This window comes from Gobius niger (assembly GCF_951799975.1).
Source record: "Gobius niger genome assembly, chromosome: 1".
In the NCBI taxonomy this organism is placed as follows: domain Eukaryota; kingdom Metazoa; phylum Chordata; class Actinopteri; order Gobiiformes; family Gobiidae; genus Gobius; species Gobius niger.
The window spans coordinates 8,469,643-8,494,990 of NC_136852.1; the positions used below are offsets into that span (position 1 = coordinate 8,469,643).

Here is a 25,348-nt window from a genome sequence, read left to right on the forward strand (position 1 = left end):
GTCATTCACAAGACCCATGACAAGAAGCACCGGAAAGATAACATTTTGCGGTCACGGCCGTCCGCCGCATTATCCAGACCATTACGACTGCGCCTGACAAACTTCAAGGAGCGACCCAGAGGGAGGGAGGGGGTATACCGGACATGTGACGCTGCAGATCTGGACTCATGAGGAATTCTGAGCGGGACAGTGGGGCTCTGTGTCTGAAGACGGGAGCGTGGAGAAGCGCCGTGACACTGGCCTAAGCACCGGACAGCTTCCTCCGTCCCCAGAAGAATGGCATTGTAGGAAGTGTAGGAGTGACAGCTGAAACATGCCAAAACAGAACCTTATTAGACCCACAAGTGTAGAAAGTAGAAAATAATAGATTTGAAATTTAAATAACGGGTTTAAGGAGCCATATTAGATTCTCAAAATAAAAACAATGGTCACATAATCAGTGAAAATCTACCAGGACCCAGAAACAATAGATCCCGGAACGTAATACAGTAGAAACCTGTCATATACACGTTAAGCTACGAAGTTGGGGCTGAATTACTTCGCTTGTATTTCTACTTCTATGAGATATTTGTACTTGATAGTTTTAAGAGTGAGGTTTGTGATCCAATTGAGAAAAAATGTGTAAAGGAGATGATAAATAGGTTTCGGGGGCCAATTTAACAAAATATCCTAAAATGCATACATTATTTTGCGCCTGCCGTGCCTTTGAGGCCCCCACATTGAAGACCCTGTGTTAGGCTTAAAGTGATAGTCTGTAAGTTTGCAAAGTGAGATATAGTGACATTTTAAAGAAAACAATGAAATTCCTCCCCTTTTAACCAGAAAGCCCTTCTTCGTTTGCAAAATGAGGAGAGCAGGAACAGAGTTTTCAGAAGTAAATGATCAAGCTCCTCCCCCTCCGTCCTGATTGGACCTGACAGGCTGGTTCACAGGAAAAGCTCGTCTCATTGGTCAACAAGGGAGGATACTAGACTTGGATTAGCTACTGAGATCTGGGTATGAAGGACTTTACAAAAAAATAATATATAATTACTTACTTTACATCAAAATGCAAGAACAGGTGGGCGATTTTGCACATTTTATAAAATCACTTTAACTCAAGTAAGTAAATTTTTTTAGACACCTCAGCATGATCCATAAAGAGTATGGAGAGCAGGTAAAGAACGATCTGGGGCTAGGTCGTGGAGGCAGTAGTCTAAGCTAAGACTGAGCTGGCTCTTCTTGACGTGAAGAATCAGCAGCTCTACTCCGAGCTCGACCCGAGTGAAGCAGCAATTTTAATGAAGAAATGCTTTTTTTTTGTAGCTACTGACAGGAAGTGACATAGATAAAGGTAAAGTTCCATAACAGTTTGACTCACTCATTTCCCATTGATTTAACATGGTCGGCACGGCAACAGCTTAAAATTGTTTTCATTCATCTATATCACTTCCTGTCGGTGTCCATAAGGGAGTTCAAAAATGGCCCAACTAAAGAAAGCTGGATACAATCTTTAGCAAAATCTTGAATAAAATTATGTCTACTGTGTCATATGCACTTTAAAGCTTTAATGACAGGGAAATTCATTACTTGTATATTTTCTCCATGAGCAAAAACCTGCAAACTTTTAGCTTAGCTTCAAACATATTAGGCTAAAGCTAGTGAAGAACATGTGTTTGTGATCAATTAAATATGTCAGCCAAAAAGTCCACAAAGGCCACTTTAACCCAGCAGAATGTTGTTTAGTCGCTCTCCGGTGACGCCCATCCAAAATAAACATGGTCAAGTATTAAAAGAAAGTAAAAATAAGCGGTATTTCCATTATTCACACTTTTAAAAATAGACTCGAGTCGTCTAGGAAGTAGCTTACTTCAGGTGAGCCTTCAAAATAAATGCACATGCCCCGAGTTTTTTTGCAACAAAAATATATTCACCATATTTTTAATCCAACAAAGGAATATTGATTTAAAGTGAACAAAAATGGCAGTGTTATTTGTCTCTTTGTGCCTAATGCGCTTAAAAATAGCACGTAAAATACACAATTCGGACGCGGATTGTTTTCGTTTGAAACAACTAACCGGAAGTGATGGGAAACGTTTGTTTTACTTGACAGCGGTGTAGGAGACAGTGGATGGATGGACGCGAAACTTTGCTGGAGTTCATTAGCGCTTGTTGTCACCTTGGTCAGATCACTGTGCAACATGTCAGTATGCTGAATCTCTGCCGTGAAGAGGAAGAGTGTCCGGCGCGGCGGACAGAGCAGCGCAGGCGAGTCCATGGTGAAAACTTCGGGAGAAAAGTTTGAAGACTCTGCAGTTTGAAGACTCTGCAGCTGCGGCGGCGGCATCATGGCTCAACACCACCACGCTTCCCTTCCCATTTTGGCATTTGTTCTGACTTTCTGCGCTGGCATCTCCGAGTCTTACTTTGCAATTCCGCTGAAACTAAACCCGGGGACTGTGAATGTGTCTTCGGCTGTGAGTTTGGCTTCGCTCCGGAGCGCAGCAGGGGATGGAAAGGGCTTGACTTTGGCCACTGATCCCACTGGACAAGTCAACTTTCTGGACATGGTCAACAACCTGCGAGGGGACTCTGGGAGAGGCTACTACATTGAAATGGCTATTGGCACTCCTGGTCAGACGGTATGTGGAAGAAGTGAAACACAATCTGATTTATATTGAGTCAACATTAGTAGAAAAATTGTGAAATGACTGACAGGCTGTATGCATTTAGTTATGAAGCAGTGCAGATGATATTGTGGCTCACATAATTCACTTTCCATGTGAACAGTTTATTTTTCATAGATAGGCTAAATGTGTGGCATGTAGGCCTATGTTTGAAATCTTTGTACATTTGCAAAAGCACTGTTTACTGGTTTATTTTCCCCAGGGCATGGGAATACAACAAGGTTTTGATTGTAACTATGGCCCCTACTGTTTGCCCCTCATTCCTTTCTGTTTCTTTTTTAGCCATGTATTTACTCATGGTCATGAGGTCCATACATCCAGTGACTGATGCAGCCTGCTGTCTGGGCATGACTGGCTGAACATGTGATCACTGAACAAGGCTGTGGTAGTGGGCCACTAGGCTGCCGTCTTATCCCCTGGGGCCTCTTCTCCTCTGACCGCCTATACATAAGATTTAATTCATAAATGAAATTGCGGACTTGTCACGGGAAGCTCTGCCTTACATACTTGGCCTGGTAAGAATAGATGAACGAATAGAGTGTTTAAGTGTGATGGGTGATGAGAACAGGGTGCTTTTTTGTGGCTGCGGGGGCTCCATGCAGTGTCTCAGCCTGGGGGAGTGTAGGTAGAGGAAAGGCCCACTCACATGCACTCACATGATGTGGCCTCCCTGGGAGGACCACTGCGTCTTACCAGGCAGCTGACCGGGATTATGAGGCTCCCACTGAGCAACCAACAACACTGGACTTAGTACAGCAAAGTCAAACACATTTTATAGAACAATATCAATAAATGTTCAGCGGTTTATGTTGCAATCATCCAAAACTAACTTCAACCTTTGCATTTCCTATAAATGTGACTATTAAAATAACAATTTGATTTAGGCTTTGACCAGCTTTATTAGGGGCTGCAATGAGCTATTTGTAATAATGGATATGCATGTTGTCACCAGGCTCATCAGATCGTAGCCACATGTTTCTATTCTTGTGCAAAATTTGATGATGCTGATTTTTTTGTGACAGCCTGTGTGTTGCCTGTATTAATTGGGAACAAGCTGCTCTGCTTGTTTTATATCCTGCCTACAATGTCATTAAAGATTCAGGAAGATTAATTGACCCTGGAGGGTAACAAATGTGTAACATTTTGCAGTTAAATATTTATTTTGCCTCGAGGAAATGCTGGCAATTTCATCGCATATTTAAATGAGTTATTGATTCATCGTGACCTTTCAGTAGTTCTCAGGTTAAAAGCTGTGGCACGGCTCATAACATTAGTGAATGCTGTCTGCCATGTCTGTGCCCACTGAGTCCCCAGAGGTGTCTATTAGGCTTCACCAAAACTCTGTTCCCACACAACTTTCCAAATTGTTGAATGGAGAAGACTAAGAGCTATGCTGCTGCTACAGTAGTTTACAGTTACAAGGAAAATCCACTGTGTACATATGGTATTTGTTCTGTGGGAGGGTTAAGGTCAGTAAACAGGGTTTACCTTCGGCTCTTTGTTCTTTGTAATGTCTGCATAAAAACATATTATGATAACAACCAACTCTATTTGGAACTATTTTTCAAGTTTGCAGAGTTCAACATTTAGGATTTATGATGATCACAAACATATTGTTTGATATTTGTTGAAGTCCAGACAGTGCATGTCAATTAATGAAAATGAGGAGGAATTGCTGCTTTATTCAGACATGCAGGGGCCATAGAAAGATGTGCCTTGGTGGAGGTCTGACTCTGTTGAGCTCATTAAGTCCAAGAGAATATTTCATAATATAAAGATTTTAACTTTAAACAATGTTGGAATTAAAATGTATTTTTATTTGGACACCCTTTGTTATTCATGGTCTGAACATCAGAATTGAATTTCTTTTGAAAATGAAAGGTTGTTCCCAAATGCCCTCGATCCCATTACTGCAGAGTCATACTCTCAATGTGATGCCTGTTAAATGGTAATTGTAACATAAGCGCGCTGTTAAACGAAGCAGTTATCAAATGAGCCGCTAATTGCCGCATCTGTTGGCGTGTGGCACAGCCGGGCTGAGGTGACGGCTGCTGCTTCACATCTGCTAATTGTTACAAACAGGTAGCAGATGCACATTGCCTCTGTGAAACCAGTGCCAATTAAAACTGGAGCGCTCAACTCGAGGCGAGCGCAGCCAGGGGAGAGGTTCGCCTGAGGCTGAACAGCAGCGCTACGGGAGCACGGTGTGACCGTCTGCCGGCGGGAGCCAGTGTGTGCAGAAGGAAAAGCACATGAATCTGTGGTTAACAATCTGGGTTTGTTTTACTGGTTCAGACACATTACTGACAGACTAACCATTGGCATTTTTCAAATTGTGGGTTGAGCAATGACCAAGAAAAATAGTTTTTCCTCCACACAATAATATCCATATTATCTTGTGGCATTGTAAAAGTAGTCAGTATCTACAAACATTGTTGTAGTCTATAAGAAAGTGCTTTATTTGTGATGCATTGTACCAGTGTACATCAAAATAGTGTTCAGGTGTTAGTCCTGAGCCATTTTAACTGAGCATGCCACCACTGTGGACCAACCTGACCAGCATATGGTATTATATTTAGCTTTTGGATGGCTTGTGAATTTCTCTTTATTTTAATTTTTGTTTTGTTTTCAACATTTGCCCAGTTTAAAGCGACTAAACGGAGTTTAAAAATGTTAAAACTAAGTATTTTCCTCCCCCTACATGTTCCAGCCATGTCCTAATGTGTAGAATGAGCTCAGACCTGTTCACCACAACTGCCTCTAAAATCCTGCACTGTCACTCAAAAAGTTGTGAATTCGGATCTGAAGTGCTGTCATGCACAAGCTTAATATAGAAGCTGCAGTTACACATAAGACCTGAGGTGGCAGTAGTGAGCATAAAATGACCAAATCGCATCTAGTCTCTTTAATACGTTTATATACTTAACGACATGAAGAGGAAGAGATAATGCCAACCCAGGCTTTTCTTTCCCGCCGGGCTGCCCTGCTCCAAAACACACGGCTCGAGTCTAAACAATCATTGATAAGGTTAGAGCGTTGTTAAAACAGCACCTCCTCACTTGTTGGAAACTGTCCCATTATGCTGAGTGAGTCATCAGGTTCCCAGCCCCACATCGGTGAGGAATGCCCCGTCCGCTGTGACAGGAACGCGCTGGATAATTAGTTCCTGCTCGTTGACTCGGTGCCTGGGAGACAACATTATCGCCGACAACTCTGGGCCAGACTAACCAGGCACCTGCGTGGGTCAGACATTCATGTTCAACACATCTGCAGGACGGCAGTGGAAATGAGTCTCTTGCATAACCTAAATGTATGCAGTGTGTGTTGTCATTCTAAACCAGGGCCAAAACAAAGCTCAATAACGAGTGAAATGTTTCGCGTTAATAAAAAGAATCAATCGATCTCAGCCAAATGGATGATATATTGTGGCATTAAAAGTTGTTGTACCATGGTCTGGGTGAATACTTGATCCTGATTGGCTTAAAAAGTGATAATGAGTAACACCTCATTTGAAAGACCTACAAAACTGATCTAGAAGGATCTTTTTCCTTGCGTTGTTACCATGTTGTCGTCACCTTTTTGACATTTTGTGTTTTCGTCACACATTTTTGTCTAATCTTTGGCACATTTTTGTCAGATTTTTATCATTTTTTGCTTATTTGTCATTTTTTTTTTCAGATTTTGTCTTTTTTTTTCATCACTTTTTCATCCCTTTATTTTTTTACTTTTTATGCTTTTTTTGTCATTAATGTCTTGAGTTTTTGTGACTTTTTCATCCTCGTTTTCGTCTCTTTTTTCAAGAAGCTTTTTAGATTTGGTTAAAGTCGAAACTGGAGAAAATACTTTACAGGTTTTAGCCCAAGATGTGCATGTTGTCTCCTATTTATGTCTTAATAATAAAATAATTGTATGTGGGGCTTTGAATGAGATTAAAAAGCATTAAACCTGCAGAAAGCTCATTGGGATAACTCTAATTTTGGCTATACTGTTCCTAGAAAACAATTTCAAAAGCACTGAAATACAAATAATGATATATGATAAGTATACTGACATGTTTTTTGTTTTGTTTTTTCTTTCAATGTGTCTCCTTGTCCGAAAACATCACATTTATTTTCCACATTAACCTAAAGCCAAATCGTGTGTGTGTTTTTCCAGGTGAACATTCTGGTGGACACAGGCAGCAGTAACTTTGCAGTGGCAGCGGCTCCGCACCCTTTCATTACTCACTACTTCAACACGGAACTGTGAGTACACGGACACACGCCTTGACCAAATCTAATATATTTTTATACACTGACGCCATAATAGCAGGGAGATGTCTTGCAATTGTCTTTAGTAATTAATTAAGAATATCTAAGCTCCTCAAAATAGCAGCTTAAAGCGACTATATAGATTTTAAAAAGGTTGAAACTAAGTATTTTCATCCCCCTATATTTCCAGCCATGTCCTAATGTGTAGAATGAGCCCAGACAGGTTCACCACAACTGCCTTTAAAATCCTGCACTGTCACTCAAAAAGGTGTTAGTTCAGGTCTGAAGTGCCGTCATGCACGAGCTTAATATAGAAGCTGCAGTTGCACGTAAGACCTGAGGTGGCAGTAGTGAGTATAAAATGGCCAACTTGCCTCTAGTCTCTTTTTGGATTGTAAAAACTTGTATGGAATAAAGTAATTCTACAAAGAGTTGGAAGTGCTACAGTGGCCAAAGTGCAAATCTGTGGAAAACATTAATAATTAGTACCATTCAGCTATAATACTTGACTTGAAATGATTAGGATAATATTCTATTTGTGCACAATTGACATTTTAGGGCTTTTATAATGTTATAATGTTCGCTTATCAAAAACAGACCTGGAGCTGTGTTTCGAGCTGCTAGTGCATCTTTGAGTAAACTTTGAATATTCTCCAGTGGCTGGTCTTACAGAGGGGGATCCTCAACCTCCTCCCAGACACTGCAGCAGCCCGTCCTGACCGCTGATGAGAAGGATCCACTGTGATTTTACTCCTGTCTTGAGGTCCTTCGTATCCTCAAAATGCTTCCTTTACCTATTGATCCTCTCATCGCAAAGTGAAAACACTTGTTATAGCCACACGTGCCGAGCGGTGTAATTTGATTTTATTGAAACAGCTGTGCAGCGAAGGGGAGGCAGAGGAGGTGGGATTATTTTAGCTTGGAGGAAAAGGAATTGAAACTGTAGAATATTTAGTTTCAGCTGTTTTAGATCAATTTTGCATTTTCTAAGTGTAGGATAGTGCTAAAGATGTTTTTGAAATTATTACCAAATACCTGCAAAAGCATAATACCCTTTAATAATGACCTTTAACCCAGGAAACAATTACATGCCCCCTTTTTACTATGTGCTCCTCTTGTGTTAAGGTCCAGTACCTACGTGTCGACGGGCCGAACCGTCTCGGTCCGCTACACCCAAGGAAACTGGGAGGGCGAACTGGGCATCGACCACGTGTCCGTCCCCAACGGCCCCAACGGCACAGTTACCATCAACATAGCGGCCATTTTGTCGTCCGAAGGCTTCTTCCTCCCCGGGATCAACTGGCAGGGCATACTGGGCCTGGCCTACCCCATGCTCGCGCGGGTAAGACACACCGGCAAGCGCTACACAGCAAATAATGAAATAAGTATAGCAAACTTTGAAGGGTGTACAGAGAACAACCAGCGTCCCAGATAGTGTCACGATCTTATCGGCCGCCGTTGCTCCACATCTCTGCTCACGGCTGCGCTCATAAAGAGCGGCTTATCTGAGCCGAGTCACGGACATTTCACATGACAACAAAAAGGTTCCATGCTTGTGATTTATTTACGTCGCCGGAGGCTCCAATGCTTGTAATTTTTTCTTAAATTCTTATTGAATCTCTGAGTTAAAAGGCTAAAAGTGTTCAGCTAAATAAAAGACGGCTCTGGGGTAAACATTTTTATATTTGGACAGGTTGTTATGGACATGTCAATTCTGTTTAGCTAGAAAATAAGACCATGACTGCTTGATCAAAAGAAAGTCACCACCTGGATTTAACTGTTATGATCTGGGGGTGCTGCAGTTGGTCATGTGGGTCTAGTGTGTGCGGTATGTGCCCAAAGAATGAGATCACCTGTCATCATCAGTGGATTTCTTCTTCCCTGATGGCAGGGACATTTTCCAAGATGGCAGCCAGGATTCATTGGTTCACATTGTCAAAGAGCACGAGACAATATAGGATCTTTGGGATGTGCTGGAGAAGGATTTGTGCAGTGGTCACACTTTCCCATCATTATTAGGTGTTGGTGAAAAATGAAAGCAACACTGGATCCTTTGACATTGCGAAGCTTATTGAAACAACGGCACAGAAAATGTGATCCAACCAAATGTTAAAGCGTGGGACTTTTTCTTTTCTTTTTTATCTGGCAGTGTATTAGTCAAGAGCTCAGATCACTGCAGGACACTTTAAAGCAGTTTCTCTCATGTCTTTGTGGCCTAGCACCCATTTACATCAGATTTATTAGTTCTGTTGAAAGCCTCAGGGTGTGGTCCCAGAGATAGGACTAAACACGGTGAAGCGGCGTCTTCCTGAAGACAGAGAGGCAGCTTTCAACTACGATTAAGTTCAAATCTAGGCTGAAAATCTGTTCCATTGAGCTTTGCATGTGACAAATTTTTTCTGCGCTCTTCTTTTTTAATTACTTTATGATGACTTTTTATGTGCAATTGACTTTAATTGCCTTCAAAGTGTAATTTTGAGTGGCTTGTGGAATGACTTTGTGTGTGGAATCTGCTCTACAGATAAATCCGCCTTTCCCTAATTTGGCGTTGCAGACCTTTGGTCACTTGGGCTGAAACACCAGTGACCAAAGGCTCGCAGATATTCTCACACTGACCAACATTGTGGTGTCTCTCAACTCAGCGTTTAATAATATGACATTTTAATAGATGACAAAATTATGACAAAATACAGTACAATGACTGCCTGTTCGACATAATATTGCATCAGCAGAGATCTGAAGAGGGAGAACGGCAGGAAGGACATGCTTTAGCCGAGTTGCATACCAATAATGTTCCACAATTCATAACTCTCACATGACGGGCTTTATGTCTGTTAAGTCAGGAAGTGCTCAGCCTTTGCTTGGATCTTTTCTGTGTCAGTGTTTGCGGTTGGGGCACATTTTATGACTGTGTATAATTTATACATTACAAGAGATAAAACAACAAAGTGTGAATGTGGCACAGACGGCTGTAATTTGGATCTTCAAGGCCCAGAAGCCCATTGGAAAAATAGCTGAATTGATTCTTAAATGTTCCATGGTAAAATCAACTTTTTTTTTTTTCCCCATCTCCATGTATTGTATTATTAGAGGAAATCTGTCACTGATCACAGAGAAAATCTGCTGATGCACACGCTCAGTGTTCCGAGATGCAAAACCACATCTGGCCAACTATCGCTTTCTTGTAAAGCCGCAAGCCTCTGGGACACTCTTCCAAAGGAGATAATCAAATGTACGAATTACAGTAGGTTTACGCCTGATCAAAAAACAGCATGAAGCCACTGAGTGACTGTTGTTTTGCATGAATGGAGAGCGTTTGATAGCTTCCTGAAGCGGGAATAAGGGTGGGAACCTCTGAATCTGCGATAATCAATATATATATATATTGCGCAAAAATAACCTACAATACATCACAAAGGAATAAATCGACATCAAATTAATCTTATTCATCAAAAGTATTATTTGTGTAACAGTGTTTGGTCCAAGGGCTGAATGACTGAATTCTTGATGTGGATTTTCTAAGCGGATAAAAAGGGGAACTATATTGTAAGGCGTAGTAATACCAGGAGTACTTCGACATCCGTGCAATAATATCTTTACTTTATTGTGTGGACGCCGTCTGTGCTGTGTTTACGTGACTGAGGGCACACGTTAAGACTAGACAAATAAACTCATCTAAGCTCAGGTAAGAACATATCTCAGTATGTAAAAACGGTGGCCTATTCCTTTAAGTGCTTTTCTGTGTATACATTTGTGACACTTTATGTACTTTTGTAAGCACAACATGACTTTTTTATTACCTGGCACATCACATATTTTCTTTTATCATCTTTTGTTCATTTTCCCTTATCACATAATAATAATAAGATTCAAATTCCATTAGCGGTAAAAGACACCTTAAACAGGTCATGGCCGAATTTATTAATTAGGACTGTGCAATCTCAACTTTGTCAATCTCAATTATCGTCATGGGGAGGACAGCAAAGGAAGATTTTCGTGTGATAAATGGTCTTGGAGTGGACAGCATGGATTTTTTGCTCAAGCTGAGGTTTATCTTGTCTATCTTGTTTATAAACCAGATGAGTAAAAGCTTTATTTATATGTTTTTAATTTGGGAAAAAATTAACTGAATTGAAATTATTTTTGCTTTTTAAAATATTACTATAACATTTTCTTCAGTGTTTAAGAGTTTTGTCTATTTAGCCATGAATGTGGGGATTACAATATGGGGCCTGAGTCATTATTTTCTTCCAGTATGAATGGAAAACACTGCTGCTGATCAGAACAATTTAGCAACACTCTTTTTTTTTATTTTATTTTTTTTGACTGTGTCCCAGTGGCTTCTTATTTAGAATTTCTAATCGAGATAAGTAGCGGGAGGTCCCCCGGGCACGCAATGGAGACGGCTGCGTAGAACTACTGCTCCCGGACATTTGATGATAAAAGCCCCTTAAACTCGAAATACTAAGAAGACGACAAGTACTCATACGAAAATAACAAGAAGGGGTTATGGTGAAGAGGGGCGGCAGACGCAAAACCACGAAACAGGTTAAAACTACGGCTGAAAAAGACTCCGACGAAAGTGAAGCTAACGAAGATAGCGACGCACTGGCTAGTGCTAAAGCTAACAAAAAGGACGACATGGAGGAGGACGATAACGTTGATTTGAAGGCGATACTCATGGAAATAAGGGACTTCAGAAAGGAGAACACGCAGCAGTTTAAAGAGGTTAAGGCCGAAGTATGCAAAACCAATGCTAGACTCGAAGAAGCAGAGGGCCGTATTTTGGACGCGGAGGAGCGGGTACAAACGATGGAGGACGCTGTTACGGAGCTTTTACGGCTTCAATCCGAGTTGCAATCTCAAATCACCGAACAAGAAGGGCGATCTCGGCGAAATAACGTCAGGATATATGGCGTGATTGAAAAGGAAGAAACAAGTGAACGGAATATGATCGACTTTGTTGAAAAGTTTTTGAGAGAACATCTCCAGCTCCCCCCGACTCTGAACTTACATGTTGAACGAGCTCATCGTGCCCTGGCCGCGGTCCCCCCGGAGGGGGCCCCACCTCGATCCATTGTTGCACGTTTCCTGAGTTATAAGACCAAAGAAGAAGTCCTCAAAAAGGCTTGGGAAATTAAAGGTTTCCAGTGGAAGGGGAAGCAGGTCAATTTGGATCATGATTATGCGCCCGACGTTCTCAAAAAAAGAAAGGCTTATGCTGAGGCGAAGAGGATTCTCAAACAGCGAGGGATACGGTTCCAGACTCCCTTCCCAGCAAAACTTCGAGTGTTCTACACGGACGGGACAATACTCTACAACACAGCTGAAGATGCAACAAAAGACATGTTTGACAGGGGGCTTCCTGTCACTACATACAAGCCACCAGAGACGCTGATGACGCGGATCCAAAAAAAGACGTGGACCACAAAAAGAGACACGAGAGAAGCGCGACGCACACTAGAAGACCCAGGACTACCGGGACCATCGTCCATCAAGGATAGACTGCAACAGTACAGGAGAGAGTCATTGTAAATGCAACGCTATTGCAAATATGATGTACAGTGTCCAGTTACAGGTAAACGAATTTTTGAACTATCTTGAATTTGTTTTTGTTTTTTGTTTGTTTTTCCCTGAGAGTGTTTGGAGTAAGAAGAGACATTATTTTAAGAAAAGAGCAAAAAGATGATGGCCGTGATTTAATTAGACTCCGGGAAAAAACAAGTTCACGCGCAGTATGGGAGAATTGCGTGACGAAGACTCTATCAGGGGGCCCACTCCCAAGCGAGTGGCCGACCCCTTTAGACCTACTACACCAGGTCATATAGGGTTATTTTTCTTTATAACCCCATTAATGGGAACCCTATTTTACTTTATTATTACCTGTTTGTTTGTTTTGTTGGCTGTAGTTCAGGGCAGCCCTGTTCGGACAAGTGGTATTGCTATGTTGAGTTTGATGACAATGTTCAGTCTTAAAAATGACAGACATTAATCAGACAGTTAATATCCTCTCCTTTAATGTAAATGGAATTGTCAACCCACACAAAAGGTCTAAGATACTGTCGAAACTAAAGAAAGAAAAGGTACATGTGGCTCTTCTACAAGAGACACACTTGTCAGATCAAGAACACAAAAAACTAGAACGGGGTTTTTATAAGTATGTTTATGCATCATCATACAAATCAGGGCACCGCAGAGGGGCTGCTATTCTGATATCACGGCACGTTTGTTTTGAGTATATATCACACAAGAAGGATAAGGAGGGACGATATGTAATGGTGAAGGGGAGAGTTGGAGGTTTTCCAGTAACTATTCTCAGTATTTATGCCCCCCCTGGAAGTGACTGGGTTTTTTATAAGCAGTTGTTTGAGTTAATGGCAGCCGAAACTGAAGGAATGTTGATATGTGGAGGGGACATGAATGTACGGTTATCTAAATTAGATGGCTCCAAGACAGATATAGTGCAGCAAAAATCATTAGTAAGGAAAATAAATAGTATTATGGATGAAACGGGAATTCTAGATATATGGAGAGATTTGAATCCCTCCAGACGGGATTATACACATTTTTCTGCGCCTCACTCTACATATTCTAGAATTGATTATTTCTTCACATTTAGTAAGGACAGACACAAAGTAAAAACCTGCGATATTGGCACAATCGACTTATCAGACCATTCTCCCATTTACCTATCAATATGTATTAACGAAGTCCGTAAATCAACAACTTGGAGACTTAATTCAAGTATCCTCAATGACCCTAAAATTAGGGTTCAGTTTAAAAACGAAATTGAACTTTACTTTCAGGAAAATGATAAGGGGGATGTGACGCCGTCGGTGCTATGGGACGCCTATAAAGCGGTCATACGGGGCAAAATTATTGCCTGCACATCCCGGATTAAAAAACAGAAAAAAGAGAAACTTGAAAAACTACAACTGGATCTTAAGGAATTACAAAGACAACATAAAAATAGTTTAGACAACAATAACAAAACTGAAATTAAAAGACTTCAAAATGAAATTGATGCTATATACTCTGAAGAAACACAAAAAAAGTTTCTCTTTGTCAAACAAAATTACTATGAAGCAGGTGGGAAATCTTTAAAATGGTTAGCTTTTAAATTGAGAAAGCAACAGGCTGATAGTGCAATCTATAAAATAAAACACCCAACAACTGACATTATACATAATGATATTACTGAAATACAGCAATGTTTTCAAACATACTATAAGGACCTGTACTCCCAGCCTGAGCTAACTAATGAGGAACAGATTGAAACGTTTTTAAATTCTTTGAATCTTCCCAAAGTGTCAGAACAGGATAACAGTACGTTAATTAAAGAAATTACAGACAAAGAAATCAATGCAGCAATTACAAGACTAAAACCACAGAAGAGCCCTGGCACCGACTGTTTCACATGTGAATGGTATAAGGCCTACAAGGAGGAATTAATTCCAAGATTGAAGGCAGTGTGTAATTGGGTCCTTAAAGGAGGTGAGATTCCCCCCTCATGGAAAGAAGCGACCATTACAGTCATTCCAAAAGAGGGAAAAGATAGACTGAGCTGTAGCCAATATCGACCAATATCAGTCTTGAACCTCGACTATAAAATATTCACATCCATAATAGCCAAACGACTTGATAATATCATACCTAAACTTATAAATCTGGACCAAACTGGGTTTATCCGCCAAAGGCAGACTCAAGATAGCATTCGAAGGACCCTACACGTTATACATCACGTAAAAAAGAATAATATAGAAGCAATGTTGATGGGTCTAGACGCGGAAAAAGCATTTGACTCTGTGAGATGGTCATTTCTTTATAAGGTTTTAAATAAATTTGGATTTCATTATACAGTTATTAATACAATACAATCAATCTATAACAACCCAACAGCAAAAATTAAAATAAATGGTAGTCTGTCCAAACCATTCACCCTTGAAAGATCTTGCCGACAAGGCTGTCCCCTCTCACCGACCTTATTTGCTTTATTTATTGAGCCCCTTAGCCAATATATAAGACAAGATAATCAAATTAAAGGAATCAATATGCAGGGAGACGATCAAAAGTTGTCATTGTTTGCTGATGATATTTTAATCTATTTAGGCCAACCCAACCAATCTTTACCAAGGTTAATGATGATATTAGAAGAATTTGGATCACTATCAGGCTACAAATTGAATATTCAAAAAACTCAAGTTGTGACCTTTAACTTTCAACCTACAACTGAATTGGAAAATAAGTACAATCTTAAATGGAACAAAGATTCCATGAAATACCTTGGGGTGATACTATGTAGAGATGTTAAAAAACTTTTTGAAAAAAACTATGGCCCATTAAACTCGAAAATAAAATCTGATTTAGCAAGATGGAGTCTTATACCAACTTTAGGATTAATCAGCAGAATAGAATCGATAAAGATAAGTATATTACCACGACTGCTTTATCTTTTTCAAACTCTCCCAATTGAAGTCTCAAAACAACAATTTTCAGAATGGGATAAGATAATATCACGGTATATATGGCAAGGCAAAAAACCTAGGGTAAGATACAGTACTTTACAGCTGTCAAAGGAAAGGGGAGGCTTATCTTTACCGTGTTTAAGGGACTACTATCATTCTGCTCAGTTAAGACCATTGGTTTGCCTATGTGATTCAATGTTTAGATCTAAGTGGAAAGATATAGAGGAGCGAGCTTCCAATGGTCCCCCTATTCAAGCTATGATTGCTGATGACAAATTACAGTCGCATCTGAAAGATCCTGACAATCCCTGGTTAAAATCAACGTTTAAGATTTGGAATGAGGTGTGCAAGGAAAACAAATTAAGTAAGGCTAAAATAATGTTAAGATGGTGTGCCTTTGACACACAGTTCCTACCTAACTCTAATGATACAAGATTTCAAGAATGGACATCAAGGGGTCTCACATCCTATTACACATTTAACCATAAGGGGGAGCTAGCCGATTTTCAAACTCTTAAAACAAAATATGGCTTAAATAATCAAGATTTCTTTAGATACCTACAGGTGAGAAACAGATATAATGAAATTGTAGGGACTAGTGTTGAGACTAACAAAATTATAAATATATTTCAAATGGCCTATAACACAAATATCATGGTCCAGAAAATTGTTGCAAGGTTTTACCAAGGATTTCAAGTAAACAAATCTATCAATACTCTGTATGTTAAAAAGAAGTGGGAGAAAGAAACAGGCTCAATAGTGGATGATGGAGATTGGGAATCAATATGTAGAATACAATGGAAAACAACTTGCGCATCCAATTGGCGAGAGTTTGGTTGGAAAAACATAATACGCTTTTTTATTACTCCAACCCAAAAAAAACATCAAAACTTAGGAACTAGTTGCTGGAGATTATGTGGCCATTTGGAAGCTAATCACTATCATCTATTTTGGGCCTGTCCAAAAGTTATTCCATTTTGGCAAGATGTTCACAGATGTTTGGAAAGGGTTCTTTGTACTCGAATTCCTTTGGATTTTTTGTATTTGTACCTAGGCTTAGAAATTCCAAATATAACTACTCAATCAGATAAATACTTAGTGAAAATAATTTTAATCAGCTAAAAAAACTTTGACCAGAAAATGGCTTCAATCAGATATACCAGGAATTCAAGAAGTGTACAATACCATTTACCAAATATTTGTGATGGAGAGACTCACTATGTCTCTGAGGCTTCAAAGGGATAAATTCAATATATATTGGCTCAAATGGACCCAGTATATTAAAGAGTTAAGAAGTGATTTTGTGTAAGGGGGGGGGGGGGGGGGTATTGCATCAAGACTGTATTTGTTGTAGGTTGTAACTGCTACCACTTGTCCAACCGTTAAGTATGTTTTTTTTTTTTTTATTTTTTTTTTTTTTTTTTTTTATTATTATTTATTCACTTGATTTTGATTTGTTTTTTTTTTGTTCTTAAAAAAAAAAAAAAAAAAAAAAAGAGAAGACTGTTTCTAATTTTACATGTTTATATCAAAAAGGAGAATCCAATCTGGAGCAATAACCTCTGCATACACTATAATTAAGTGATTGTAATTGTCTGTCAAATGCTAACCTCGAGTGTTTAACATGATTAATCCAGTGCAAAGAATGCAAATGTTTGTAATTTTGAAATATTGAACTGCTCCTAATGTTTGTTTCTGTGAAATGCTGTGCAAAATCAATAAAAATATAGTTACAAAAAAATAAAAAAAAATAAAATAAAATAAAATAAATAAAGAATTTCTAATCGCTTTCGTCTTGTCTCATCAGCCGGACTCCTCGGTGGAGCCCTTCTTCAACTCGGTGGTCAAACAGCTGGGCATCCCTGACATCTTCTCGCTGCAGATGTGCGGAGCTGGTCTGTCGGTCGCCACCTCTGCACAGCCGCTCGGTGGAAGTCTGGTGAGTAAACAATGTAATAAAGCTCAACACACGTCCAGCCGTCATAACAGTGGTTCAATATTATGTACAGAAAATGAATAGAATCACGACTTGAGTTGGGTTGTTTTTATTGTAAGTTCAGCTTTTTTGGCTTATTTAGTGCAACAATATGAAGAAAACACAATATTTTACATTATACTTTAGAAGTTGTGTTTGGGTAGCGGCTTGTCATCCCAGGGTGATTGTGGGTCGGGAGTTGAGAACCACTGGTTTATAAGCGGCCCGTCATATCAAAAATATTGATAGGCTTTTTTTTTATTATTAAATTACCTTTTAACCTCTTAACTTCCACCTTAACCAAGTGTATTTTCTCCAGTTCGGCTTTACCAAAATCTAAAAACACCTCAACTGGAGCTTCCAGCCTATAGGCCAGTGTAATGCCTTATTTGAAAGCTAAGACCTACAAAACTGACCTAAATTGACTGCGCATAACTTCAAATCATAACAACGAAGTGACTTCCTGTTTCGATCAAGCACACCAAAATAAAAGCACACAGCTTGTCTCATTGATTAGTTCAGCAGGTACTTGCAACATTTCAAGAATATTGTTAAATACACACATTTTAAGTGTTTGGTCTGTTAATAGTGTGGCAGAAAGAAAGTTGAACTAATGAATTGATGGTGCTTTTATTTTGGCGTGCTGGATCGAAACAGGAAGTCACTTCTTGGAGCGGCGTTGTTATGATTTGAAGTTATGCACAGTCAGTTGATCTTTTTCCTCGCGTTGTTGCCATGATGTCGTAAGTTTTTTGACGTTTGTCACTTTTTTGTCACCTTGTTGCTCTTTTATTGCTCATATGTGGTGTTTTTGTGATTTTTTTTTGCTGCGTTTTTGTCACTTTGTTTTTTTTATTCCCCTTCACCACATTTTTGTCAATCTTTTGTTGCATTTTCATCCTCCTCGTCTTTGTCTCGTTTTTGTCACTATTTTGACACTTTTTTCAAGAAGCTTTTAGATTTGGCTTAACTGGAGAAAATGCAGTCTGTTAAAGTGGGGGTGAAGAGGTTAATAAAAGATATACATATTTCATTCCAGCATTTGTAGTTATATTTCAATAGTTATTTGAACATACATTTATTTTTTCTTTTGATTTATTGTTTGGGTAGTTTTAATGCACCATACACGAGACTATTATAAAATGTAATGGTTCAATATCTTCGGCTCCAAGGTATTGAGCTGAGATATTTTGTTTAATTAAATAATATTTTTAGATCACCAGATTAGAAACAGATTTGGACCTGATTTATGTTATTTGTATGCAGACGAAATGCCTTATAAACTGATGATCCTTTTCCAGAGTTGAACGAATACTCCCTGAACCCACCGTATGCACCGTGACAACCTCTCTGCATTCACTCTCGCAGGCTCGTCTCGCATGATCTCTAGTTTATGTGGTAAAAATTGGCAGGATGTGACCCTGTTGAGAGCAAACGTGTCCCGGATTGGCCCGTGCATGAGGCCTCCGCGGCGCTGCGTGGGCTTTAATGACACGGGCAGATGGAGACGTTGGCAGATAATCACCGCGCAATGTGTGTCCGAAAATACTCTCGGTGAACAAGTGACACGTTGATGGTGAAACATTCTCCTCAGATCTTGGGAGGGATCGAGCCGACTCTGTACCGGGGCGCAGTGTGGTATACGCCCGTCATCGAGGAGTGGTACTACCAAGTGGAGGTGCTGAAGCTGGAGGTGGGCGACCAGAATCTAGACTTGGACTGCAAAGAGGTAAAGATAAATGTGGACTGTGGTATCCATACTCTTCTGTTAAAGGGATATTTCAGGATTTTTGACATAGGGCCTCATTTCCTAGTTATCCAGAGTGTTGCTAATTCTAGAGATTTTTTTTTTGTAATTCATGCAGTTCTTATATTTGAAGAGTTTCGTGGCGTTAGGCTAGTGCAAGGCTAGTGCATTTCTAGGGTATCAGCTAGCCTGCATTAAAAACAGTCTGACACGCTCCACAGTGCACCTGAGGAAAATCACTTATAACGCCAGACTAACCATATAAATGTCTGTGTCGATAGAATAATTTTAACCATTTTGCATTTAAAAGAACTTATATTTGAGCTGCATCAGCTTCGTGGTTGTATAAGCTACACAGCGGCGGAGTGATCTGCTAGAAAATAGTCCCTCAATATGCGATCGTTCATGTGATGCAAGGTCAGTTATATTCCAAAAATGATTCTATCTACACAAACATTTACATGGTTAGCTACATGATCCCATGTGTCATCCCATGCGTTTTATAGTGTAATGTCACACAATGTAAATAAATAGTGTTGACAATAAACAAAAGCCGATGTATTAAAAGCGTTTCCAACCTTTTGTTCTGTACTGTATGTAAACTAAAGTTGACTAAATTAATTTAAGACCTAGTCAACTAAAATCACATAATCTACCATATGATTAAAACAAGGCTAAAATTGAAAAGATACATTTGCTAAAAGCTTGACTACATAACATTTTCGTTACAAAATGACTCTGATCTGCAGCTGTTGTATAGCCTCGATTACTTATCTTACTTTTCAAACTATTTTTAAAGTAATATTGTAGGGGGAGATGATTTCCCAATAGAAAAGACGTTTAGTATTGGGCTGCTTCAGTTAAAGTAGAAATCAAGTTTTTCTAAACCCACTGCAGTGTGTTCACTTTTCTCACAAGCAGAGGGACTGTAGGCTTTATGTCGCAGTGTCCCTTAATTTTAGCTTTGTTTGCTCATCGTAATAAGAATGTCTTCACCGTTTCCTTTCCAGTACAACATGGACAAAGCTATAGTTGACAGCGGGACAACTCTGCTGCGGCTGCCCGCCAACGTGTTCACCGCGGTGGTGGACGCCATCATGCGAAGCTCTTTGGTACGACCGCATCCATTTACGAACAATAATAAACTATTATTCAGCATTTTGTTGGAGCTGATGAGTAAGACCTTTACTTTGTTTTCCAGATCCAAGACTTTTCCGCGGGTTTCTGGGATGGCACAAAGCTGGCCTGCTGGTTGAAGGGAGAAACACCGTGGAGGTTTTTTCCCAATTTGTCCATCTACCTGAGAGCCACCAACACCAGCCAGTCCTTCCGCATCACCATCCTACCCCAGGTATCTGCAAACCAGTCACCAGCCAAGTCAGACTGACAGAAACCTTTTGCAACAGGGTGCAGAGTTTAAAAATGTTAAAATTAAGTATTTTCCTCCCCCTATATGTTACAACAATGTCCTAATGTGTAGAAGGAGCCCAGATCTATTGACCACAGCTGCCTCTAAAATCCTGCACTGTCACTCAAAAAGGTGTTACTTCAGGTCCGAATTGCCGTCATGCACAAGCTTAATATAGAAGGTGCAGTTACAAGTATGACCCGAGGTGGCAGTAGTGAGTATAAAATGACCAACTTGCATCTAGCCCCTATAAAGGTTCAATATTTATATTCAATCTACCTTAAAGTGAACATATCATTCATATGGGGGAGCCTCAGCATTGATATTTTACATTTTATAATTTCAAATAATGTCTTTGTAAGATTGAAATAGAGGCTAGAGGTGGTGAAGATGTTGATTGGGGCTCCTCCTGCTGGCTGCTGCAGGAACAGCTTATTAAAAAACTAACTTTCAGTTTCAATTGCGATGGGTGTTTACAGCTTCAACGCAGCGTGAGCACTTTTGAGTACAGAGGGGCTCAGAACCGATATAATGTTGGATTATCGGCTTTAAAAATGTGGAGGAAAGCTTTGGGTTTTAACAATGGCGCAATTGTGAGAAAGTACAGAACAAAGTGCTAAGACGGGGATGTCCACAGATGTTTTACAAAATTTTACAGCAAAAAGAACTTGCAGTAAAAAGCACCTTCTCTGGCGATGTGTGCCAATTCCATAAGAAGAGTTCTGAGGGCCGCATTTAGCCCTCTGGCCGCACTTTGGGCACCCTTGCCTTAGTCTGTAGTGAAATACTACTCCAGGTACTGTATGTCTTTGACGAAGGAACAGCATTACTTTTTGAGTGACAGTTCAGGATTTTAGAGGCAGTTGTGGTGAACAGGTCTGGGCTCATTCTACACCTCAGGACATGGCTGGAACATGTAAGGGGAAGAAAATACACAATTTTAACATTTTAAACTTCGTCTAGTCCCTTTTTAAAGCTCAAAAAAGCACATTTTGCATGATATGTCAAGACTCGAGCCATGAAATCATGTTTTTAAAGGGAGCAAAAGCAGACAAAATGTCCCCCTTTCCCCAATTTTCTGTTTTTTTCCCCCCCTTAACGCATAAACTTTTCACTTCACAAACTGTCAAAGTGCTGAGTTTGCATTTCTGCCTTAAAAGATGAAATAACAATGATGAGATTAGTCTAAAAGTCATTGAAAAGTCCTGAATTAATTCCACTCTGAACATTTAGACAAAACGACAACAAAAACACAAGCTTGTTTACCATCGTGTGTGCAGTTGTACATCCAGCCGGTCACAGAGGTGGACAACACGCTGGACTGTTTCCGCTTCGGAGTGTCGTCTTCGGCGAACGGCCTGGTGATCGGAGCCACCGTGATGGAGGGCTTCTACGTGGTGTTTGACCGGGCCCAGCGGAGACTCGGCTTCGCACTGAGCAACTGTGCAGGTAAAAGTTAAATCCACCAGAAGCAATGCATTATATCAGAATAACTCTCTAAAAAGCTAAAGTTAAATGGCGTTCAGGTCAATCGAGGAATCTCCTGCGCGATTAAGAGCTTACACAAACATAAATTCATAAATAAGGTTTAATGAGTGAAATGTTAGTAAACCAATTGCGATGGGAAATACTAGTGCACTTACCGGGAATTTGGAGGAACATCAGGTTGTAATTCTTTGGTCAGTCATGCGGCCGCTGTTTCGGCTCCATATCTCTTCCATCATAATGACTGAACTTCCCATTGATGATCCGTGTGGCCCTTCCTTGTTCAGTGTGAATATGAACTGACTCTCCCATTCCCAAGGAAAGAACAGAGACGACCATTGTTCTGTATCAAATGAAGAGGCTTGAAAAGGCCGAAGCTTCCTGCTTGTGACCCCAGAGCTGCCATGACAATTGAATTTGGTTAAATTTTGTGCAACATTATACAAATTAGTGTTACTTCTTTCAAGGGAGTAATCTTGCCGAATATATGCATTTAATATTTATTTCATATTCTATATAATTGTACAAACTGAGTCTACCAAAGGTTCAGGAAAATCTAATTTAAAGATGTCCAGTTAGAAACGAGCTTTATAGTAAAAGTGGTACATTTACAGAAATGTTGATTCACGTGCATTGTCCCTGTTCAAATAAACTAATATTGCAAACTCACCTGGGAGAGATGCCCGTCTTTTGGCACGCAGACTGAAGAATAGGTGGAAAACTCAAAGCTTTCCTCAACAGGTGAGAATAGCCGTTAACTCATTGACTGCCAATGACGTCTATAGACGTCAATTGAAATCCGAACGATGACTAGTCAATAAGGTTTTTCAATGGGAACAGCTGCAGCTACGCCTTGAGCATGTCTGGTGTTAAAATCTTAGTTGTGCTGCCTAATGCTGCCACCTAGTGAGAGAGGAAATTACAGAGTATAAAAGATGAGAAGAGCTCAAGAACTTTCATTGAAGACTTCCTAAATTGTTTGTGTTTTTGATGACGTCTTGCGTTTAATTTGAATGGAACATGCCGTGATGAAAATGGTTTTGTAAAATAACTTCAATATTGTGCAACCCTAAAATAAAATAAATTGTACTGCAATAATACAATAGTAGCAGAAATGTAACTTCTTTTTGATAATATTTGGCTTGTAGGCTTTATTAGACAAGACAGTGCAACGTGAAACAAAGTGATTTTACATAAATGTCATAATTTTACACACATGATGGTGATTGTTAGAATACTTATAGTAAATTCATGTCAATCTCTGTCATTTCTATGTGAATGATGTGGGGTCAAGCTTTGGGAATGAACTTTGGGAATGACTGCTGTAGGATGAATACTGATTAAAAGTGGTACATTTGAGCAGATAAATAGGCAATACATTTTCTTCAGAATATATATTTTTTTCCTATGTGCTTGTTTCTAAGACGAGCTTTGAGCTTTGTCTAAAAATAAAAAGACTTAAATGTATTCATAATGACATTTCAGACCCTATGCAAAACTACAGACCCAGTCCATAGTTCACAATAATAATATGCTTTTCTTATCTTCTTCAAGTTTGTTAGTTTAGGTTCACATAAGCTTAAAGGGACTATACAGAGTTTAAAAATGCTAAAATTAAGTACTTTCCTCCCCCTACATGTTCTAATGTGTAGAATGAGCCGGGACCTGTTCACCACAACTGCCTCTAAAATCCTGCACTGTCACTCAAAAAGTTGTTACCTCGGGTCCGAATTGCCGCCATGCACGAGCTTAATATAGAAGGTGCAGTTACACGTATGACCTGAGGTGGCAGTAGTGAGTATAAAAATGACCAACTTGCATCTATCTCTTTTAAGCAGGGATTTTGTTTTAAGGACTAAATCTCTCTAAATGCTGTATGTTTGCAGTGAGCGGCGGCGCGGCCCTCTCAGAAGTGGCCGGGCCCTTCTCTGCCGCGGACGTGGCGGCCGACTGCTCCACGCGCGTCTTCAAGGAGTCCGTCATGTGGGTGGTCTCCTACGCCCTGATGGCCGTGTGCGCCCTGGTGCTCGTCGTGCTCCTGCTGCTGCTGCTGCTGCCGTACAGACGCCGGCGTCGCTCGGGCGAAATCACCGACGAGTCCTCGCTGGTAAGGAACCGGATCAAGTGACTGAGAGGCAACTCGCGGGGCAAGAAGGCGAGCGGGGAGACGTGCGCCGCTGAGCAAAGCACCTCCGAATCACTGGAGAGAGGAACATGCCTCAGCCCGCACCAGTCGGGCCGGACAGACTCAAAAGCGGACGCTAAAGCTCGTCCCGTGGACCTAGATCTTGAAGCGGGTGCTGCCTCTAAAAGGGAAAAGTCGCCCTGAAAATTCTACTGCACTTGGAGGACTGCTGTTGGTGGAGCACATATTGTGGTGATGTAAATATTAATAAAACTTTTGAGCAATTCCTGTGTATCTGAACTGAAATGTTGCATCAGTCACAGGACGTAATGTGATTAGTTAATGCAAAGATGGAGGCAACTTGATTTGATTATTGACTCTTTGACTGTGTTCTTTTCATATTTATTGATGGCTTGTTTTGAAACTTTACACCACATGTTTGTCAGCACTGATTCACACTCATCATTTAGATCAAGGGTTCTTAAACTTTTGGAATTTGCCTGGTCCTGATATTTCTACAGAAATGCTTTGGATGCCCTTTTAGGATGCATTTCTTCAATGGATTGATTGGTAGATTACTGTTAACCATCAGCTTGATTCCACTGTGTATTACAATTTCTAAATTAAAGCAGCACTAAGTAACTCATGCCCCTAGAGGACATAAGTGCCACTGCAGTTGTCGTAGCATGTTGTGGTTTTTTACTCATTAATGGTCCTTTCTGTCAGTGTAGTATTTACTCTCACAGACAAAAGGAGAGAAGGATATTGTACATCCGATCACACAATGGAGATAATTTTTGTCACTCAAACTTGGTTGTTAATACTGTTTAAGTGGCGCTAGCCCGCATTTAGCTTTGCCCGTTAGCCTGTTAGCTTCTTCTTTCTGATTCAAGGATTCTACTATTGTTTATTGCGTCTCCGAACCGGAGGAACCCCCAGAGGAACTACAGAAAGTATTTATTAGCAAGTTACTTAGTACTGCTTTAACAGTGTTTTTTCCGGTAAAAATCATGAAACGTTATAAAAAGAAATTTAAAGATCATTAACTAAAACCAAATTACAGGCTTGTGTTTTTAACAATAATGGCAAATGTAATGTTTGATGTTTAATATGCTGCAAAACGATTAACTTCGCAATCGATGAAGCCCATGCTAGCAATGATCAGATTAACCAACCATGAGTATGTGCAAGTATGTCTCCTGATATTTTCAAATTTACAATGGAAAT

The 25,348-nt window shown here is 40.0% G+C and overlaps 1 protein-coding gene across 1 annotated transcript; it reads left to right on the plus strand.

The window, feature by feature from the left end:
- Positions 1-2,313: 2,313 nt before the first annotated feature.
- On the plus strand, positions 2,314-24,541 carry bace2 (beta-secretase 2). The gene is made up of 9 exons (XM_079574533.1): positions 2,314-2,621; positions 6,822-6,910; positions 8,042-8,258; positions 17,189-17,320; positions 18,951-19,085; positions 20,114-20,215; positions 20,305-20,454; positions 21,792-21,960; positions 23,883-24,541. Exons 1-9 carry the CDS (start codon positions 2,328-2,330, stop codon positions 24,122-24,124), a joined length of 1,530 nt encoding a protein of 509 aa, XP_079430659.1. The 5' UTR covers positions 2,314-2,327; the 3' UTR covers positions 24,125-24,541.
- The last annotated feature ends 807 nt before the right edge of the window (positions 24,542-25,348 follow it).